Genomic DNA, 21,319 nt, shown 5'->3' with positions numbered 1-21,319 from the left:
ATATATATATATATATATAAAACTATTTGGAGATAAGTTTGATATTTCTTACACCTCTAGGACTGACCTTGTCTTTTCAGATTTGAATGATGTTATGTCATGTAATTTTAATCTGAATAATAAACTTCATGCCGCCATCAATATAGTCGGATTTACTTTTACATGTGATTTTCTTTTATTTTAATTCTTAAAAATTAAGCAGAACAAAATTACTGCAACGATTCTATTTAACTTGTTAATAACTTTTGGACCCAAACTTATTGTCATTGTAAAACAGGCAAAACATATCGGTTCCGCGTACACAATGTGGGAACTTTTACGAGCCTAAACTTCAGAATCCAGTCCCATAGCCTTCTTCTAGTGGAAACAGAGGGCTCCTACACAGTGCAACAGAACTACACAGACTTCGACATTCATGTAGGCCAGTCCTATTCTTTCCTCATCTCAATGGATCAAGACCCAAGCAACGATTACTACATTGTTGCCAGCTCTCGCTTCATGAATGGATCTCTTTGGAGCAGAGTCACAGGCGTCGCTGTTCTGCATTATTCCTCCTCAAAAAATAAACCCAACGGTTCTCTTCCTGACCCTCCCAATGATCTTTTCTTCAAAGAGTACTCTATGAATCAAGCAAGATCTGTCAGGTTTGTTCTTGAAATCAACCTTGATTACAGTAATTACTCTTGAGCATTATATTGTAGACTCTCATGTGTGCAATCATTTTAACTTTGATTAGGTGGAATTTATCTGCAAGTGCAGCGAGGCCTAATCCTCAAGGCTCATTCAAGATTGACACTATCAATATCAGTGAAACTTATGTGCTGAGAAATGAAGCACCGATTTTTATCAATGGAAAACTCCGAGCTGCAATCAATGGCATCTCTTACAGCTCTCCTGATACACCTTTAAGGCTTGCAGACTACTACACAAATGTTACAGGCGTTTACAAGCTAGATTTCCCTGTGATGCCTCGCCCAGGGGCGCCAAGAATAGCAGCGTCAGTGATCAATTCCACATACAGAGATTTTGTTGAGGTTGTGTTTCAGAATAATGATGATAAACTTCAGACTTATCACATGGATGGATACTCATTTTTTGTTGTCGGGTATGCTTGTATATTGTCTTTAATTATGTGTAGTTTTATTAGTAATATTATTGATTGCTACTGCTGAGAGAATTTGGACTGAATATTTAAGGTTTGCCTATGGAGAATGGAGTAACGCTAGTAGAAATTCTTATAACAAATGGGATGCGGTTGCGCGCAGCACAATACAGGTAGCAATAGTTTTACTTCAAGCCAAGCATTAGATTAAGAATGGTGACAATATAAATAAATCCTTTATTCTGTGTTGATTCTTGGCTGGCCCGAAATTGTATTAGGCTCTGTTCCATGAGAAAATATTACATCCACCTTGTTTGGGTTTAAAGTCTAATAGTGGAGCTTCATGTGTCAAGTGGGTCCCACCGTAATACACTGATATTGGTCAATGCTAAAAGCGATGGGGCTCACTTGATATGTGGTGCCCGATCATTGGAGATGGGGTGTCATGTGTCAAAGTGGGCCCCACCGCAATACACTGATATTGATCAGTGTTAAAAGCGAAGTAGCTCACTTGATATGTAGCGCCTCATCATTGGAGGTGAGACTTCATGTGTCAAGTAAGCCCTACCGCAATACACTGACATTGGACGGTGTTAAAAGCGATGGGGCTTACTTAATATGTGGCGCCCCATTATTGAACTCAGGCTCCATCATGTACTCTTGTTCCATTATAACTTTATTTATTCATAAATAACGGTGTGCCTAAGAACTGAAATTCTTTCAGGTGTACCCAGGAGCATGGACTGCGGTCCTTGTAATGTTAGACAATGTTGGAATTTGGAACCTTCGTGCAGGTTCATTAGACAGGTGGTACCTTGGTCAGGAAACCTATTTAAGGATAGTAAATCCTGAGCCTAATAACAGAACTGAGCTACCTATTCCCAGCAATGTTCTTTACTGTGGCAAAGCTTACTGGCCGAAGTAATTAAGTTTGCTCATCTCATCACTCTTTTTTAAATTATTTTTTTGGTTAAAATTAGTTTATATTGATAGTATTTTTAAATATTTAATAGTATATTTTATTATATTTTCTTTTGCTTAAAAATAATGCAGGAATGGAACTGATCATGTCTCAGGAAGTTCACTTCTGCCTTCTCATCTCTGTTCAGTGGTGGCAATGCTTTCTGTTCTGCTGAGTTGTCTGCTTATTATGTAAAGCTATCTTAGGATTTCATAGCTAGCTGACATTGTTTTTTCTATTTTTTTTAATTAAATTTTAAGAAGTTTAGTGATTCATGTCATACTTTGACAAGCTTATTATGAATTTGAATCTCATCTATTCATTTTTACAGTAAGCATCCATGGGCTGCAGTTGCCTTCGGGTATTTTGTATTTAGTTCCACTCTTTTATGTGAAGAAAACTATTGAAAATGATTTTTTTGGGATATTATATTGGATTCCGCAAGTAATTTTCTTTTAAAAAAAAAAAATTGAAAAATAATAATTAAAAAATTGGTTATATTTATGGATCCAAAACAATGACTTTTTTGATTTGCAAAGAAAATTAAATTAATTAAATTGAGTTAAAATAAACTATTTAACATATGTTGCTGTATTTTTTTTTTTTTTTTTTATATTAAATAGGATAAGATATGGATAGAATAGCCAGGAAGACCAAAACGCTCCGCGCCTTGACTATTTCCATATATGGGTAAAAACCACAGCCACTCTTTACAGACTTAGGTCAAACCTAACACTGACTACCTTTATATAATAGGTGTGGGCTGAACGCAGTCTGTTTTTCCTGTCAAATAAATTACACAGATCTGCATAAGTTTCAGATGGGATTCTGCAAAGTAATTTTCTTTTTTGAAAATGAATTTGCAAAATTATAATTATAAAAACTGATTATATTCATCACTATAGGGATCTAAGACAATATCTTCTTTGGTTCGCAAAGAAAATTAAATTAATTAAATTTAATTAAAATAAACTCTTTAATTAGGTAATATGTTGATATCAATCCATATAATTGGTTGATCTTTTCAGTGACTAATTCCAATAAATGGACTTAATCATGGATTCAAATTGGTTTTAAATACTGTAAAATCATGCTCGGGTTAAACTGATCAAACTAAACTAAGTATTGACTATTTATAATCATTTAATGAGTAATTATCATGCTTATTGAAACCATTAAGTGCTTTTTTTTTCTTTTGGGATATTGAGGGTCACGCCTAGCATTTCATTAATAAGTGGATTATAGAGGTCGCCTAAAAAGACAGCAAAAAAAAGAAAGAAGAAATAAATATTTATAAAAAATTCCAAGAATATTGTATGTCAGAAATACGCCAACACGAATCTCGAGGATACAATGGACTATAAGACAAAAGTACGACCAAGAATGGTCCACCAAAAGAAGATCAAGTTTAGTTGACGAGTTACAGTTCCTATGGAGCAAGACTCAGAGCGGGTCGAACGAAGGTTGTTTCGGTCTAGCTCTCATCCAAAATAACTAGTCGCCTCGCAGAAGTCTCCAAGACTCTTCAGAAAGCCTAAGGTTCTCATCATTAAACACCCATTGAACACTTCAAATGTATCTCATGTCACCAGGGTAGACTACCAATTGAATTAAGGAGATTCAGTCTCTACCCGACAATCTAGTTTCATCCAAGCACACAACCGGACTGAAACAATCGATTGGTTGACTCAAAACCGACTAAGTGAAGCTAGATGACCAAATGACCTCCAGGACTGGTTGGTTGCCCAAACTCAACGGAATCAACCAAACGGGCTTTGGTGACTTGAGGATTACAGATTTCAGTCGGCCGAGTGATAGGGTGGTCGAGCCAAAGTCTCATTTATGTTTTATACCTAAAATATCTTGGGCGAGCGAGTAATTTTTCAATTTACAACTCCTTGCCTATGAATAGGGGGAAATTTACATATTAGAGAGTTAATCAGTCATTCTTCAAAGAGTTTTACTGTGCATTCCCTCTCCCTCTTTTTATTTCTCTCCTATTTACGCTTTATTTCCTGAACGTCAATCACATGGCAGATCTGTATTCAACATCCAAAAAGATGTGGTGAGCATGAATCATGCCACCAATAAGAAAAGGAGCACAACATGGGGAAGAAAACCACCGAGAAGGTGTAGTGAACAAAGAGTGCATCAGGGAATTCATACAACAATAAATCTAGGAGCTAAGAGACAAATGTTGGGCCAAATGTTAGAGATCATTAAAGAAGTAGTAGTGAGAGAAGGGAACCGAACCCACAGAAGGAACCCATTACCAGGAGCTAAGAGACAAACACCCAACGATCGGAGGGCACTATTTCCCGAGGAAATAGTAGAAGATCCCCATTACCGAGATAGTGTTGGGTCTACATTGATGGATAGATAGTGGATCCCATGCACAGAGGCACCTTGCCAACCTGAGAAAACATTCTCTCGATAAATCTCCCAAACCCCCCCCCCCCCCCTCCAAAAGAAAGAGTTTAAGGTTCTGTCACTCGACTTCTATGAAGGTCGGACTAAACCAACTGACTACATTACCTCCTTTGATTCAATTGTTTACATATTGAGAATCACCGATGCTCTAAAGTGACACTTCTTTTTAACCATGTTGAGGGAGTCAGCTCTCAGATGGTTTAATGGATTACCTTCAAGAGTAATCAGCTCCTTTTGTGAAATTCAAGAGGATGTTTGTGGTGAAGTTCACTAGCACTCAGAAGTCGCAAAAGTGTTCACAAGACTTCAGACAAGTCCATCAAAAGAAAAATGAGAGCCTTCACTCATATATAACTCAATTATAAAAGGAGAAGTTGGAAATGTGGGATCTGGAACCCGCGATAGCTTGTGCTACCTTGTCCTAACGGCTGAGAGGAGAACAATTTTGATATGTCCTAGGCCTGCAACAACCAAAAACATTGGTTCAACTGTTGAAATGGCCAATAATCACATCCTAGCCAAAGAATTATGAACATTTGAAGTAAAAACTCCTAGGGGTAAAATGGTAATTATGAAAAATTGAATTTCAAATTAAAATTTAGGCCAAATCAAAGGGTAATTGGGTAATAATTATGATAATTAACTCTCTGAAGTGATTGAAACACAGAAAAGGTAAAAAGGCAGGAACCAATTCACTTCACTTTCTATAAAAGGTAAAATTGTAATTAATTAATTTTTTATGGATTGGAAGATAATCAATATTTTGATGATCCTAATGTGAGGGGCTTGGGTTAGAAAGATGGTAACTCACTAATTCAAACCCTCAATCAATGGTTAAGTGCAATTCAACTTATAACAAAGATTAAACACCATATCATAAAACTTTTATAAAATTACAACTTTACTCCTCAACCTTTAAGAGCTTGGTAGTGAACTAGAGTTAATCTAAAATTACTTAATGAGGCTTAGAACAAAAGCATAAGTAATCATAAACATCGTTGAAACTATGAGCTGAAGTTCAATTGAAAGGAGATCAAAGGTTCTTTAATAACTATGTTTACCCTAATGGTTCTTACCCTTATAATTCATCAACATAACAATGAGTGATTAGTTGCCCTTACTCATTGGTTAATTTACACACCAAAGTTCACTGAGCACAAGTTAACACACCATAACTAAAACTTAACTTAATCAAGGTTGATTAACTCAATGACATGATAAGCTTAGGTGAACTAAAAATGATCTAGAAATTTCTAAAGTGGTTTACAGTTATGCCCCAAACCCCTTTGAAAGACATCTGAACTGATTATTGTTTCTTGCAAAAAATCATTCGCAAAATTTTATAGAGATCCACCAAGATATGATTCAGGACCCATTAATGCACCAATTCCAATAAAGTACTCTACACTACTTATCCTACATGTAAACCTAATGCTCAAGGGTTTCAGTCTTGAATAAGCTATTCAAATCCTTGTGAGCAACCGGGGATATTTTGCCACATATGGATCATCGGGCTAGTGTGAGCTAGAGGTCTTGGTGGCGAGGGCGATGACGACGTCGCTTATGTGTGCTAAATGAGAGGTACTAAGTGAAATTTAGAATAGTATCTCCTACCCCAATGATCCTTCGGGAAAGGGGATAGGACCGATGATACTATTCACTAATCCCTGATATGAGTTGTCGCTAGCTCTCTTAGGTTGTTAGTTCCCTTAGTTTGATTAGAGTGATTAGCTCGTGGACATAGTGCTTTACAAAACATATATAACACTGTAAACCTAACACGAAAAAATCCTTTTGTGACATGATTAGGGGTGTAAACGAACTGAACATGACCGAACAGAGCTTGTGTTCATGTTCGGTTCGTTTGAAATTTAGTTTGTTTTACTTGCTTGCATTTTTTTTTCTTGACGACATGTTATAGGTTTCTTTCCTGCTAGATTCTCTTTGCAATTCTTTTAAAATTCATGTGTTTTATTATACCAAGTTTATGCTACCAACCCATGCAGCTGCAGCAAGGCGTCGAGTACGCATTTGTTGACCTCATTTTTTGTGAGGTCTTTGTTTCCTCTTAGTGCTTAAGATCTATCCATATGACTTCCCCTTTGACTATTCAAGAAGAATATGGATGGAACTCACTTGCATAGAAATTCAAATCACTTCCTAACTCTCTTTAGAACCCTACATGGATGGTCATGAACATCTAGCACTTGGAAGGTTGTGACCAATATGTGAGGATTCAAGGGTGAGTTCCTATAGGACTATTGGGCTTAGGATAACACTGGGTGGCTTGGATTGTACACACACTGTTGGCATCAATTTTTGATGTCATGAGTGTAGAGTGTCCACCTGCATGACTCGGGATAGTTTACGGCCCGTCTGTAACATCCGATAGCTCAGACACCCACCCGAGACATTTTTGGCACGTGTTGAGGGGTATGTAGTCGGGGTTGTTTTGCTTGGCTTTGTCTTTCGTTCAGGTGAAGGCCGGTAGGCATTTCATACATTGGATGGCTTCGGTCGAGTCAACATGTGTTATTTGTCACATCGCGAGCAAAATTAGCTTGAGTTGGCCTGATCGTCACTGAAGTTCTCCAGATGGCCCCGGACGATGAAACGGACCACGCCAACGCATCCGAAACGTCGATTTTACCCCAGAAAGAAACTCATATTGCTGGGGTTCCGTGCATATGCAAAAATGCGCATATTATCATTTTAGGTTCGATTATTGAAAAAGTGATCCAAACGACCCCAGATGATGAAACATATCACACCAGTGCGTCCGAAACTTCGATTTTAGCTAGGGGGAACTTTCATTTCAAAATGATGGCGCGTTTGGGCTAAAAATGCGCGGAGCCGGCGATTATTAAATTTATTATTATTATTATTATTATTATTATTATTATTATTATTATTATTATTATTATTATTATTATTATTATTATTATTATATTATCCCTTATAAAAACTATCGCTTACGCCTCCCCTCCCTCCCAGGCCAAAGATTTTCGAACCCAAGCCGCTTCGTCGCGCCATCACTGCTCGGGTCCATTTCTTCGCGCCTGAATGTTTTCGTCTGCCCCTCCTCGTCAGCAAAGGGAGTCGCCACCGGCGTCCTTATCGCCGAAGCCCCACCCGAGCTCCCCTGTAGGCAACCATCTCCTTTTCTCTCGGCCAGCTACGAGCACAACCCTCCTTTTCTCGCCGGCTCTTCCGGCCTCCTTACACGTCGGCATGGAGTTCTCACCGACCCCGGCTCCTTCCTATGCATAGCTCCGAACGTCGCACCTCCTTTTGGACTTCATGACCGCAACACCTTTCCTCAGCTCTCCTTCCCGCCGACAAAGTCTTCTCCAACTTGCAGACCTCCCGTCGGCATCCTACAGTCGACGTCCACTCCCCGCTCACGCAGAAAGTAGGGCAGAGCTTAATCTTCTCCCCCGTGCATTTTTGTTGCGTGTCACCGGCGAGCCTCGTCGCTCCTCACTTCCTGAGGGTCGAGAACTTCATCGGAGCATTTCACCGTCAAGAGAAAAAAACGGGGCTCATGCGCTACCGTCGCGGTGGTGAGATCCCCTACCTCCTAGCCAGCGTTAGGAATAGTGAAGTCTAGACGTGTGAGTTTGATCGCCCACACGGGGCTCGTGCGCCGGTGTGGACCGGCGCGACGACGTGTCTGCGTGATGGATCATTGGTTTTCTTAGAGCCAACCTTTAGGTTAGGACTTTTTGTGTGTGGCCAAACACCCCCCGTAGAGTCGAGTGTCTCACCTCTTGTTGTGAGTCTTAGCACAAGTTCTGATGGGTCAAAGTTCCTCACTCCCCTTGCTTTGGATTCCCCCGCTTTACTTGGAAAAGTTGGGAGGTCGGAGTTGGAAAAGTCAGAGAAGCTTTGTAGTTGGCTTGCTTTGCAAAATTTAGAGGAGTTCACAAAATAGGAAAAGCTTTGTAGTTATTCTAATTCGCGATGTCATGGAAAGGTTTCCCCTCAGAGATCTAGGGAGAAACTCCCCACATTTCCTCACCAGAGCAAGTGGCGGTGGTGCCGCACATCCAAGGGTCTAAATCTTAGGTTTCCAAGGTGAGGTCGTTAGTACGAGTGTGGCTCGCTATCATATGTGGTATTTGCACCTCATTGTTTGCACGTGCATGTCTTGCATGTTACATATTGTATGTCATAGATCGCATCGGCACTCGCGCTTGCACTTTGCACATTGCATTTACATTTTCACCTTGCACCTTGCATTTGCACGTTGCACTTGCACTTGCACCTTGTATCTCTCATTTACACTTGCACCGACACCACTTGTGCCTCGATTGGTCGTCCCAGACCGGTCTACACTACTTGTGCCTCTATAGGTCATCCCGGACCAGTCGACGCCACTTGTGCCTCGGTCGGTCATCCCAAACCGGTCGACTGATCACTTTGGTTTGACCGGCCACCACGGCCCGGTCGACCAATCACTTGCACCATTGCACGTTATGTGTATACATATGCATGATTTCTTGCATGTTCACCTACCTTTTTGCATATCCTGGTCACTGCCTTCACATCACACCCCACGACCATCTCTTTCGGTCACTGTCGCCTTGGCACACCTTCCTTGGGCCGCTGCCGCCACGACACTCCCATCCCTTTCGGTCACTGCCGCCTTGGAACACCTTCTTCGGGTCGCTGCCTCCATGACACGCTCACCCTTCGGGTCACTGCCGCTATGACACACCCATTTGTTTGGGCAACTACCTTCACGGTATGCCCATCTTTCCCTGAGCCACTGCCCCACGGTACACTCATCACTCTGTCATTTGACTATTTTCACTTGCATTTGCATGTTTGCATAGGTAGCGAGCCAGACTCATTAAGAGAGTGATCATGTGTCGGTCACGATGCCTTAATGAGCATTGCTTGCTGGGTTGATCCCGACGAGCAATGCGAGTTAAGTCATCGACAAGTATGAATGTGATAAAAATCTAATAGATCTAACTTGTGTCACCACTCTTCGTGACACCCTTTAGATCCTTCGAATCTTTAGGATGGGGTCGGTATAGCGACCCAGTCAAAGTCACACTATACCCAGACCTACCCTGCACTTAAATACTAGGTTGACACACTTTTCGTTAGATTGTGTGCTAGGCTAGGATTCAAGGTGCTATGTAGTCTTTTTAATGTCTAGCTATTGTTCTCTGTTGGATTGGTTACCCTAGCCAGACATCTTTCTTTTACATTGTGCTTGTGGTGTAACTACATGTTGCATATGTATGGTAGTGTGTTAGGGCGTTCTTCTGCAAGGAGTCATGCATATTTATTGTACACACACAAGTACCTCTATGGGGGGAGCATCTGATGATTTCTGACCATTTTGCTTACATGTGCTATTAGCTCCTCACTTTTAAGGCATGGCTCATGAAACATTATTTGCAGGTGAGTTTTCCCGCTAACACTTTTTTTCATGTAGGATTGAGTCTTTTCTTTTTCCTATGTACCTTTTAGAGTTTAGGAGAGTCCCGTAGCAAAAATAAGATACGGGCACAAGTTTCGAGATGTTAGCGCGGGAACCACGTGGAGGGAGACTAGGAGGAGATGTTCGTGCCCCGTATCTTAATTTTTCATATTTTATATTGATGTATAGAATTAGGACCAGGCATGTATATGCAGAGTCCGACCATATTTTTCTTTTCTGGGATATATTGCCGACCCAGCAGCACCGGCCTATTTATTATTTTGATTTTACTTGTTTTACTTTTTGCATCATGTTGCATGCCTGCATGTGCATGTGTTTTCCATGTTTCTTTCTGTGGTTTATCTGAGATTTCCCAATGAAACTTAGGCTCATTATGACTTAAATTCATAATTTTCTACAAAATCCTAAATAAAATATTCAAGATAATTAAAATTTAGAATTAAAATATTCAGGATTTAAAAATTACAACATTAACTTTCCTGCATATATTAATAGAGCCTTCACAATACTTAAGAACCACTCTAGATAATCGTGCTTCTTCAACCTGACTGGCCCTACAAACTTTTTTAAGGTGGTTGTCTAGTGCGCATAAGATGTTAGAAGGCTCCCCGACCCAGGCGGGGTGTAAATACTTTTGTTTGGAGTGTTTCCAGCTTTATAGCTTAACCTCCACTTTATTTTCTTTTCTGAGGCATCATTGTCACTTCGGTAGGTATAAGTCCCACCTCTTTGAGCTCCAGCTTTAGTTATAGGATAGAGTTTTCTTACATTAACCTTAGGGCTATTGAGGTTCCTACGGACGATGCAATTCACGAATTGTTGACAGGGGATCTCAGGACGTGTTGGGTCGATTACATTCACGACTAGGTAGACTTAGGGTCTTAGTAGCTGTGTATGATAGGTCTGTGGTACCTCGACCCAATTACATATACCTTTTAGGATCACTCTACCCTCCTTTTGTTGAGCCCTTTTGAGCCCTATCACTCTGACTTCGTTGATATCACCTTGACGGCCCAATGCCGATGAGCTGTCGCTCATTTAGGATACGACGATTTGTCCTCTGCCCTTTGGCTTGGACGTGTTTTGATGTGTTGGGATATCCCCGTTAAGATGATTTAGGTTATTCTGTGGGCCCCGTGTGCCAATGAGCTGCTACCCATTCAGGATGTGAGAGACTCACTCTCTGCCCGATGACTTAGCGTGAGCTTTAAAGCATTGAGACTATTCCCACACGTAATAACCATCCTTTGAGTACTTATTGCCCCAGGTTCACGATAATCCAAGCGAAACTCCTTTTATCGAGAGTATTCTTGGGTACCCCCAAGATGTAATTAACAAAGTCGGATACATCCCCTTGTGAGTGCTCTTGACCCCAGAATAAGCACCTACACCTGAATCTCTGGTTATGAGTAGTTTATGTAGATATTCTTTTGCGGATATTGATTTAAGGTGCTTTCGCCTGATCTTATTTGGGCGAACACTGTTAACATATCCTTGCGAGGGTTACCGCACGTAGACTCTCTACGTTTTGTGTTTTCACTTGTTTGTCGCTTTGTCGTATGTATCTTCTTATTCGGTTCTCCTCTTCGAATCATTGATCTGATTCAGGAGGGAGATTTATTCGAATAGGGGAAGTATATGACGATCGACAAGCTGACGACTCCTTCTAAAATAAAAGTGAGAAAAACAAACGAAAACACACACACTTAAACCCACCAAATTTCTCATACATCTCAAACCCTAAGATCACTTACACTTAACCTACCTCCTTACTCCTTTTGGAAACTCATGTGGATGGACCTGAGCTCTCAGCATTTGGCTAAGATGACTAGGATCAGCATATGGAAAATTCAAAGTGAGTCTCATATGGCTCTTGTAGCTTTAGGGAGACTTCATGGCTTGTTTGCTCACTCTACCCAAAATTTCTTCAAAAATTATCAAAATGTCCCCAAATCCTCAAATTCCTCCAAAATAGCCCGAATACCCAATTTCGTCAAAATTCTCCAAAATTCCCAAAACCCTCAATTTGCATCCAATTGACCAAATCAACCCCAATTTTTCACCCAATTCACTCCTATTACACCCAATTCCAAATCCAAACTCAATTACACCAATTTCGAAAGCCAAATTCAAACTCAAGCCAAACCACCCCAAAATTGACCCTAAATCCAATTTCCGCCAAATTGAACCCATCAACCAAAATCAAACCCAAATTGAAATTCAAGTCCAAGTTTCATCATGACAAGTCCTAAAGTTCACCAAAGCCCAAAATTAACCCTCTCATCTCATGATTAAATTTTAAGAGCCCATCATGATTAAATTTCAAAACCACACCTTACCTAATTTTAAAAGCCCAAGCATCAATGCCTTTGAAAAGCCCAAAGCTCAAGTGACAATTTCATCTTCATCAGCCATCTAATCAAATCAAACCATAGACTATGCCATATATGATTAAATTATCCCACATTTGTATTTATACCAAAACCCCACTAAAATCTCCAAAAATTCATAAATCTTTTTTCATGAAAGTTAGCTAAGCCACATGCAAACCATGGAGACTTCTGCAAGTCATACCTGAGCCACATGAGCCATGGAAAGTCCACCATGCCCTCAGGGGAAAAAGGATGACCTCTTTTCACCTCCCACCAAAGTGACTCGCAAACTTATGTTTAACTCAAATCCCCATGATTGAAACTTGTCCACTGAAGCCCTCATAAAGCCCAATCATCATGACAAGTGAGTACAACTCATTTCCATGAAAAAAACCAAAAGTTATCAAAAAGTAATTCTAATCCATTCCCCAAAGCAAAGTCAAAGCTCACTTGACATGAAATGACAAAATAATAATAATAATAATAATAATAATAAATATAAAAAAAATTAAATAATTAAAGAAATATATATATATATATAGAGAGAGAGAGAGAGAGAGAGAGGGGAACTCTCTAGAAAATATATATATATATATATGTGTGTGCAAGAGATGCGGGTTCATTTGCTAATGGTTATTAACTTCAAACGGTTTGATTATTGGGGCATTTACATACATACCACATAATTTTTTTTACATGATAACACCTAAAATAAAATAAAAAATAAAAAATAAAAATTTATATGCATTCCACCTTCTTCCTATGTATTTACACGCGAGTTTACGTACATACCACTTAATTCTTATGGATTTACACATCTACCACCTAATTCATAAGTATTTACATACCAAACACAGAAAGAAATTTACGTGCATACCACCCAATTCTTAGGGTTTTACATGCTTGACACGTAAAAAAAAAAAGAAGAAATTTTACATGCATGCCACCCAATTCTTGCGGGTTTACAAATCTAACCCCTAAATCTTTGCTAAAAAAGAAGTTAAGCTCCATACATGCTACCTAATCCATATATAATTATAATAAATAAATAAATAAAATCCGAAAGTTGATATTTATATGCATGCAACATTTTTTTAAAATATATTTTCATACATACCACGATATTTACAAGCATGTTACTTAATTCTTGTTTATTCACATGACTACCATTTAATTCTTATGTATTTGCCTTGCTTGTACTTATTTGCACCACTCCACTATTGTAGTAAAATGTTTACTATTCAAGCCTCATTTGTTTATATGCCTACATGTTTGAGTCTCATGGATGCAAATGTTAGCTACTCAAATTCTACACATTTTCATGCTAGCTATTTAAACCTTGTGTATTCACATGCCAACACTCAAGTCCTAGGTAGTCACATGAAAGATATTTATTTCTCCTCTATTTGCATGCACACTACAATTTTTATGGATTTACATGTCTAATATCTAAACTTTTATGATCTTTGTGTATGTCGTTCGAATGCGTCCAAAAAACAACAACTTTGACTTGTTATGAGCAAAAGGCTTCGGAGACAATGAGGTGATGCGACGCTGACATGGATAAGCAGGTCAATATGGTATTTTTTATTTAAATAATTACATAAACTTTGAAAGTACATATCTTAATGTAGAAAAAATCATTAAGAAAATAAAAAATACCTCGAACTCAAAAAAAAAAACGAGAGACATAAGAAAAATAAAATAAATTTAAAAGTAAAAAAGGTATTTTTAAATATTTTTATAATTAAAAACTCACAAAAAATTGTCTTATTAAAGAAAAACACTTTAAAATATTTCCATAAAAATTCAAGTCAAAAAACGTGTTTTGAATGCCTAAATGCATTTTCCTATAATATCACTAATTATATATATATATATCAACTTTGGTGAGTTCTCTAAGTTCAGAGACACTTAGGAAATATAAAATTGTAATTAAAATAATAAGTCTATTTTTTAGCATTTAAAAATAATTAAAATAATCAAAACAATTATTAAAATACAAAATATTTCAAAATGCCACCAAATCTTCCCTCATTAAAAATAATAACTTAAAAATGTTTCCCTGAATTTTTAAAGGTCCAAATATGTGTTTTGAATACTTAAAACTATTTTTCAATGTATTTATAATTATTCACTAAAATAATTATAAAAAATAAAATAAAATTTTAAAAAAAATACAAAATAATTTTTTTGAACTCCTTAAGGTTAGATACACTTTTAAAAAAAATTGAAGTCAAAATAAAAAGTTCATTTTTTGGGTATTTTTAAATAAAAAATAATTAAAATTTGGAAAAATACAAAATGTGTCAAACTTACGTGAAATCACTCCTAATAAGAGATGATACCTTTAAAACCTTTTTATAAATTTTCTAAAGCATAAAATGTATTTTTAAACACTTAAAATTATTTCCTTATAATTTTATAAATTATCCACCAAAATAATTCTAGTAAATAGAATATAAATGAGAAAAAAATAAAATTAATTTTTTGACTTCCTTGAAGTTAAAGGAGAACAAAAAATAAAAATTGAATTTTGGAACTAAAATATATTTTATATTTATTTATTCATCAAAATCAATATAAAAATCATAAAAAATTAAATATAATTCAAATAATCCTAAGAAATTGCCTAAGTGGTCCTCTAACTCAGGTGAACCTCCAATAATGTTTTTAAGGAAAAAATTTCACTTTGATTGATTCAATGAATTAACTTTGGAAATTCCTATTTTTGGATTAAAATAATTATAAAAAATAAAATAAAAATTTAAATATATATATATATATATATATATAATTTCTTATATAGTTCCTTAATTAACCCATGAGAGATAGATCAGCAAAGTTTCAAGACCATGTGGATTAATTTATAAGATTTATGAAGATAGGAGCCTCAAGGGCAAAATTGTAATTTCCACCTTTCATCCCTAATTAAAATTTAGGATGGGTTAAAAGCTTAAAGGGTAATATTTTGATCCTAATCACCATTCTAAGGTGATTGAAACATGATGGTAAGAGGTAGAAACCAATTAGCCTCCACTTTTAGAAAAGAGGGGTATAACAGTAATTGTTTGAATTGTTGAACATTGGAAGCAGAAACCAACTTGAATGATCCAAGTGTTTGGGACATAAGTTAGGAAGGCATAACTAATTGATCTAGAGTTTCAAACCAATGGTTGAGCTATAGGTTTGAGCTATAGGTTGATCTTTGGTTGAGCTATAGGTTGATCTTTCAATAAGAATCAAACATTTTTAATATGACTTTTCATAAATTACACATTTACCCCTAATGTCTTTTGAGATTTATAGTGAGCTAAGTTTAATCTAAAGATGTTTGGGGGTTAGTTGAAAGATAAACCATAATTAATCTCTTTCAAACACGAAAAGCTCAAGCTTCTAAAGCTCAAGCTTCTTAAAGCTCAAGCTTCTTTGTCCCCTCTCTCATGGGTTAATTGAGATATAACAATGAGCATAGCTTAAACCTAATGAACCTCAGGGAGATCTATTCAACAAAGTAACAAGTTCAAATGACATTGAAATATTCAAAAGACCTTAAAGGTTATCTAGGGTACTCCCAGATAACTTATTATCTTTTAGGTGTTTTAAAAGACAATTGAACTTATTATGCTTTGTTCAAGAAAATCATACTTTAAAACTTTTAAGAACCTGTCATGTTATGAATTATGGTTTCTTTTGAACTTAAATCATTAAAGCTTCAATACTACTTTTTCACATAGTACTTGTTCTTAATCTGCAATATATACAGGATTACGAATGCAAACAATTCAACAGGAGCAGCGAGAAGAAGACAGGTATGCATTTATAGTTTATTTATTGTCATTTTATTACTACAATTTACCACTGCTTTAACATATTATGCATGTTTGGTTGGGATACTTTACAGAAGTCAAAACAAAGAACTTTCAAAATTAAGATGAACCTTTTTCAAGATTAAAATTAAAAAAAAAAATTCAAAACAAAACAAATAACATAATACGTCCTTTTGAATTTAAGGGAGTCCCTCAGATGAGGTAACCCACGATTGCTAACGAGATCTTCCTAGTTTAAATGAGCTTAACAAGTCATTTGGACTAAGTAAATTCAAAAGAAAATAGTGCTACTGGAAAGAGGGAACTGTGGGATCCTAACCAGTGTCACTCTAATCAACTTTAACCCCCTAGAGCATTCAAACATTCACAATAAAAACTTTTGAACCTTATACCTTATGACTGTCACTTCAACGAGGAGCTTGGAGTTAACACCGTGGGCAACATGACAAGAACGTACAGAACAACAATTTCGAGTGAGCTATCAAATCTACAGCGGCACATCTTTCCTTAGAATCAAATAACAAATCATAAAACTTTGAGGTAGCCCGTCTAGTACGACTTAAATTCTCAACTCATTTTTAGGCTTTTGCACAATCATGTTGTACAATTTAAGCTCTAACTAAGTTTAGGCTCCGAGGTCCTATCTTCCAGGTTATTTTTATGGTTGTGTCATGCAAATGTAAGCTTTAAATTATAAAATTGGCAGGATTGAAACATCAAATAAGTCATTTCCAAAACATAAAGTCAAAAAGTATGATAGCTCGAGCACTCACCAGGGTTTCCCTCGGATCAGTGGCATCTCTTACCTTTCATTCCTTTGGATTACTGAAAAATAATTGTTCTACTTTTGATCCATTCTCTTTTGAATTTCCAATGTCCAATCTTGAAAACTTAAACTTATTAAATATTGAAGGAAAAATCACTGACCTGAATCGAGAGAATTCTTAGCAGCTTCAGTCACCTAAGATGCAATTAACTCTAGAGGTTTTCTTCTATAGGGAACTTTGAAACCCATCTTAACATAAACTCTATTTAGTCTTCCTATTTAGTTTTCTATATTAAATAGAAAAATTTGTCGGTCAACATGAACGGTTTCACAGACCAGAATGGATGTCATAGGTTCTATAGTTTATTTAATCGAGTCTCACTATCAAACAATGTGTCCATTCCTTGGACTAGATGAATTGCTTCCAGTGTTGTGCGCGTTTATTTAAACTATTGTGTATATGAGGATGTTTCGGTCTTATACTTTTAAAATTAAAATATTACTTTTCAAAATCACACAAACACACAAATATATATATAGATCTATATAATATTTTTCCATAAATACAAAAACTCCATGTTTGACATTTTTCCATAAACACAAAAACTCCATGTTTGGCGACCGACAACATCCCTTAATTTATTTACTACACTTTTAATACCTTAACTTATAATATTTTCTTACCCATGCATGTGTCACTTTACCTGCAAAACGAAATAACAAAAATACATTTTTAAAAATAATAATACACCTTCAAACCATTGAGCGCACTTAACCTACTCCTTTTGGTTCACGAGAATCTTTCGAATTAGGTAACCTACGGCTGCTAACGAGAATTCTTTAATCTAAATAAGTTCAATCGCTTGTTTAGACTAAGTAAATTCAAGAGAAAATAGTGATGACGGGACAAAAAACTGTGGGATCTTGAACGGTGTCGTTTAACTTAAATTAAAATTCCCCCAAACATTAAAACAATAATGATAAATAAAACCAAAACTAAGGAATTAAGGTTTGACTGACAGAACGTGATATCCAAACTTTAGTGTTTATTTCTAAAGACAATCAAGAAACATGTCAGTGACAAGATCCTTTATGGGTCATAAAGGTTGCCTCAAAAGCGAGTCCCTCCAGAGACGACAACCCAATTTAACTGGATTAACAAACTATCTCAGTCAGTTGGACAATGCGACAGACCAACTCGTAAGATTAGCACATAATAAATAAAATCAGACACAATCTAAAACAAAGCAAAGACTAACATGTTTTTCTCATATATCCTAAGAAGAATAATAAACGACTTTCTTTTGATTAATTAAGAAAAATTTGCAAGTCATTTTTTGCAGAAGGACCTTAGCGAGCAAACGATCAATCATCGCTTCTTGAACCGTCCTCATCTTTAGAATACTCTTTCAACTTGTCTGGAATTAGGGTGAAGAACTCATTTGCATCAGAAAATTTGGGATTGATCAGACCATGATGGATGAAATTCTGGACAACAAACTCGACCCCACTTCGAACATGTCCCTCCAATTCAATTCTCCTTTGGCACCGATGAAACAACTTTCCTTTTCAACTCCTTGACCTCTCCCTTTAGATCTTCTATAGTCACAAGAGTCTTATCATGTCTCTCGAAAGAATTGTCAGATCTAAGTTGCAGGAGGTCTTGATTTCCACGCATCCTCCGCAGCTCCACTTGTAGAAAGGCAACTTTCTTTTGAGCCATGTCCAGAAATCTGGCCAAAATTGGAAATGTGACTTGCGAAGCTATTAAGTGAAATCGGTCTACACTCAAACCAAGCTCTCAGCGGCTAAGACACTTTAAGGACTTGTCTAACCCCTTGGATCACAACAAAACTAATAAAAGTGAGGGTGTGCCCATGTTCTCGGTTGTGTGGGGAAACCAATCTCTCAACATGTCCAAGAGACCGAATCGCCTAATGGAATCAAACCACATCCACTCATCTTCCCCGAGTACCAGATGCCACTCAGAAGCCTCCTTGCTCATCTTCAACATAGAGGGAGGAGGAACGTATGTTTCCTCCATCGAAACTTTTCCCCACTGACGAATAGTTTCTCTATACAGAGGAGGTAGAGTTTTTTTAACCTGAAGACAAGACCACTACTTATGAAGATGACACAAGTGAGACTGAGAAAATAAGTCGACCGAACCTTGCCCTCTTAGATTGGGTAATAAACGGGAACCACCAACTCAGAAACCTTATGGAACCACTATGGTTGGTCACGTGTTGATTGACGAACTGGATCTTGAATAGGAAGGAGCTGCAGCTGAAGCTTCATATGGAGTTCCTTCAAAAGCCGAGTATCCACCGTCACCTTCCTTTGCATCAGAAAAATGAGAAGTAGGTTTCTAAGCAATAATATTAACCGTGTTGGTCACCATATCTTGAATAAAAATGGTTTTTTCATACATGAAGGAAAGATATCTCGAGGCCACGCTATACGGGAGTCGGTCCTCATCCTCGATGGGATTATCTGTCGTCGGGAGACGCTTCTACTTATAATGCTTGGTGGCTAGCTTCACATTCACCGCCTTGGCCCTGTGCTCCTCATCAATATCTGAGAAACGCCACTGCTCCTCAATCATTTTTCCTTGCAACATTCAGATGATCGTCGCCTCGGTTGTGTACTGCAGGATTGAGATGTGTCGAGCGGTCAACATCACCTCGGCAATGTTCATGCTCTCCGGAAAAGACACCACCATTGTTCTCGTTAGCTCCGATTGTTTGGTCTAAATCTCTAATCACTGAAGCAGGAGCCAGGCATAAATTTCTTTCGCCAATAGTTTATCTTATTTTCAACCCGAACAATCGGTGTTTCTTACTAGTGGAGAATATTGTGAAACATTTCTTATCAACCTTGAATGTATAAAAATAATTAAACAAGTTAATCGACCACGAGACCTTCTCTCAATGATAGAAAAGGAAGGAATTCATTATCACAGCTATAGAATTTGGCAACACCTGAGTCAGACTGACCCTTAAGTATTAAGGATGCTCCGGAGTTTGTCGCATAAGGGAAATTGGAGACCGTACTTGAAATAGTCCCAAAAGAAGACCAGATATTTGCCCACATTATCTGTGGCACGTGTCGATCCAGGAATTGGTCGAAGGACAATGTTGCAATACAAGATGTACCTTCTATGCAACTCCTCCAAGTTGTTCTTTGGCAAAAACGAAGGATCAGCGCCCCTGACGGAACCAAAGAGGGTGGGAGAGCACATAAGAGTCATTGTAAAATGGAAAATAAAAAAGAAAAAGACAATCTGGAGGCAAAAGAAGAAGAAGAAATGTCGAGAGACACAATAAAAATCTAGAAATCTTAAAGCGCAAAAAAAGGAGTCTCTCACCCTATTTTTAGGACGACTGCATGAAACGAGGCATCACAAAATAAGGCCTCACATAATGATGAGTGTTACATTAAACTTCTTTTGAAATTTTTTTAAATATCATTTTAACTAATATTATTACAAATCTCGAATGAAGTGTTTCATAAACAGATCTTCTCAGGCTTCGGTCAAGACATACCCTTTTTGAATCACCATCGAAGGACTAACTTTCTGCTTAGCCTCATGTGATCCACCCAATTGGCAACACGCTGAAACTTGATCAGGGCGAACGACTCACAGAGTGCTCCTAGCTCACAACCCACACCCGCCAGCCCACTATGCAAAGCGGCTACCTTTGTCTCAGAGCCGTCACCTCTGAATCTGTAGTGGTCAATCGAGCTGACAACTCCCGCACAAGATCTATACTCATGCCTCTGAACGCTCCCTTAGAAGAGCCAACCAGCACTGCCAAAGGTCCAGTCTTGTCCACTTGTTGCTTCGTGAATTCAGGTAAAGGCGGCTGCCACCCTAGTCGCTCTTGTTGGTGGCCCGTTGTGGGCAAAGAGGCAGACAATTGGTATTCCACTTGATCAATTGATGGCAGAAGCTCAACGTATTTGACCTGCAGACTGGCCACTGCAGAGGGTGCAAACTCCACAACATCCTTCGAAGGCCCACCATCTTTGCTGCCCTCCTACCCGATTAATTCATCTGCATCCATGATAATGTTGCAGGGTTGTTAAAAAATCACCAACAATGAAAGAAAATTTTTGCATACCTAAAATTATACTCATTTCAGAAAGGGCTCTTGAGAACTTTTCACTCGCTTGCGATAAGGTACCTCTTTCTAAGGCAAAGGCTTAAAAGAGCAGATGAATACCGCTCCCTCGAGTGCCTTTTCTCCAACTTTTGTATCTTCACTAGTCAGTCTTGCTAGCCCTCAACGATCGTGCTTACATTAGGCTCAAATGCCAGAGCCTTTTGAGAATGCTTTTTACACACTGTCCTTTTGCACCGTCTGACAAGTCAACTAGATTGACCAATAAAGGTTCTA

General features: G+C 37.7%; 1 protein-coding gene across 1 annotated transcript in view; it reads left to right on the top strand.

Moving 5' to 3' along the window:
- LOC110026518 (monocopper oxidase-like protein SKU5) overlaps positions 1-7,909 on the top strand; it is a 10,195-nt gene extending 2,286 nt beyond the window's left edge. The window contains exons 5-10 of the mRNA XM_020727484.1: positions 278-644; positions 737-1,105; positions 1,197-1,275; positions 1,827-2,023; positions 2,156-2,241; positions 7,488-7,909. Coding sequence (XP_020583143.1) covers positions 278-644; positions 737-1,105; positions 1,197-1,275; positions 1,827-2,023; positions 2,156-2,241; positions 7,488-7,909 — 1,520 coding nt within the window. The remainder of the gene's footprint in view (positions 1-277; positions 645-736; positions 1,106-1,196; positions 1,276-1,826; positions 2,024-2,155; positions 2,242-7,487) is intronic.
- Positions 7,910-21,319: the final 13,410 nt, after the last annotated feature.

This window comes from Phalaenopsis equestris, unplaced genomic scaffold (assembly GCF_001263595.1).
Source record: "Phalaenopsis equestris unplaced genomic scaffold, ASM126359v1 Scaffold000374, whole genome shotgun sequence".
NCBI lineage: Eukaryota > Viridiplantae > Streptophyta > Magnoliopsida > Asparagales > Orchidaceae > Phalaenopsis > Phalaenopsis equestris.
The sequence above is the reverse complement of the archived record's forward strand: the minus strand, read 5'-3'. Positions and strand labels throughout refer to the sequence as shown.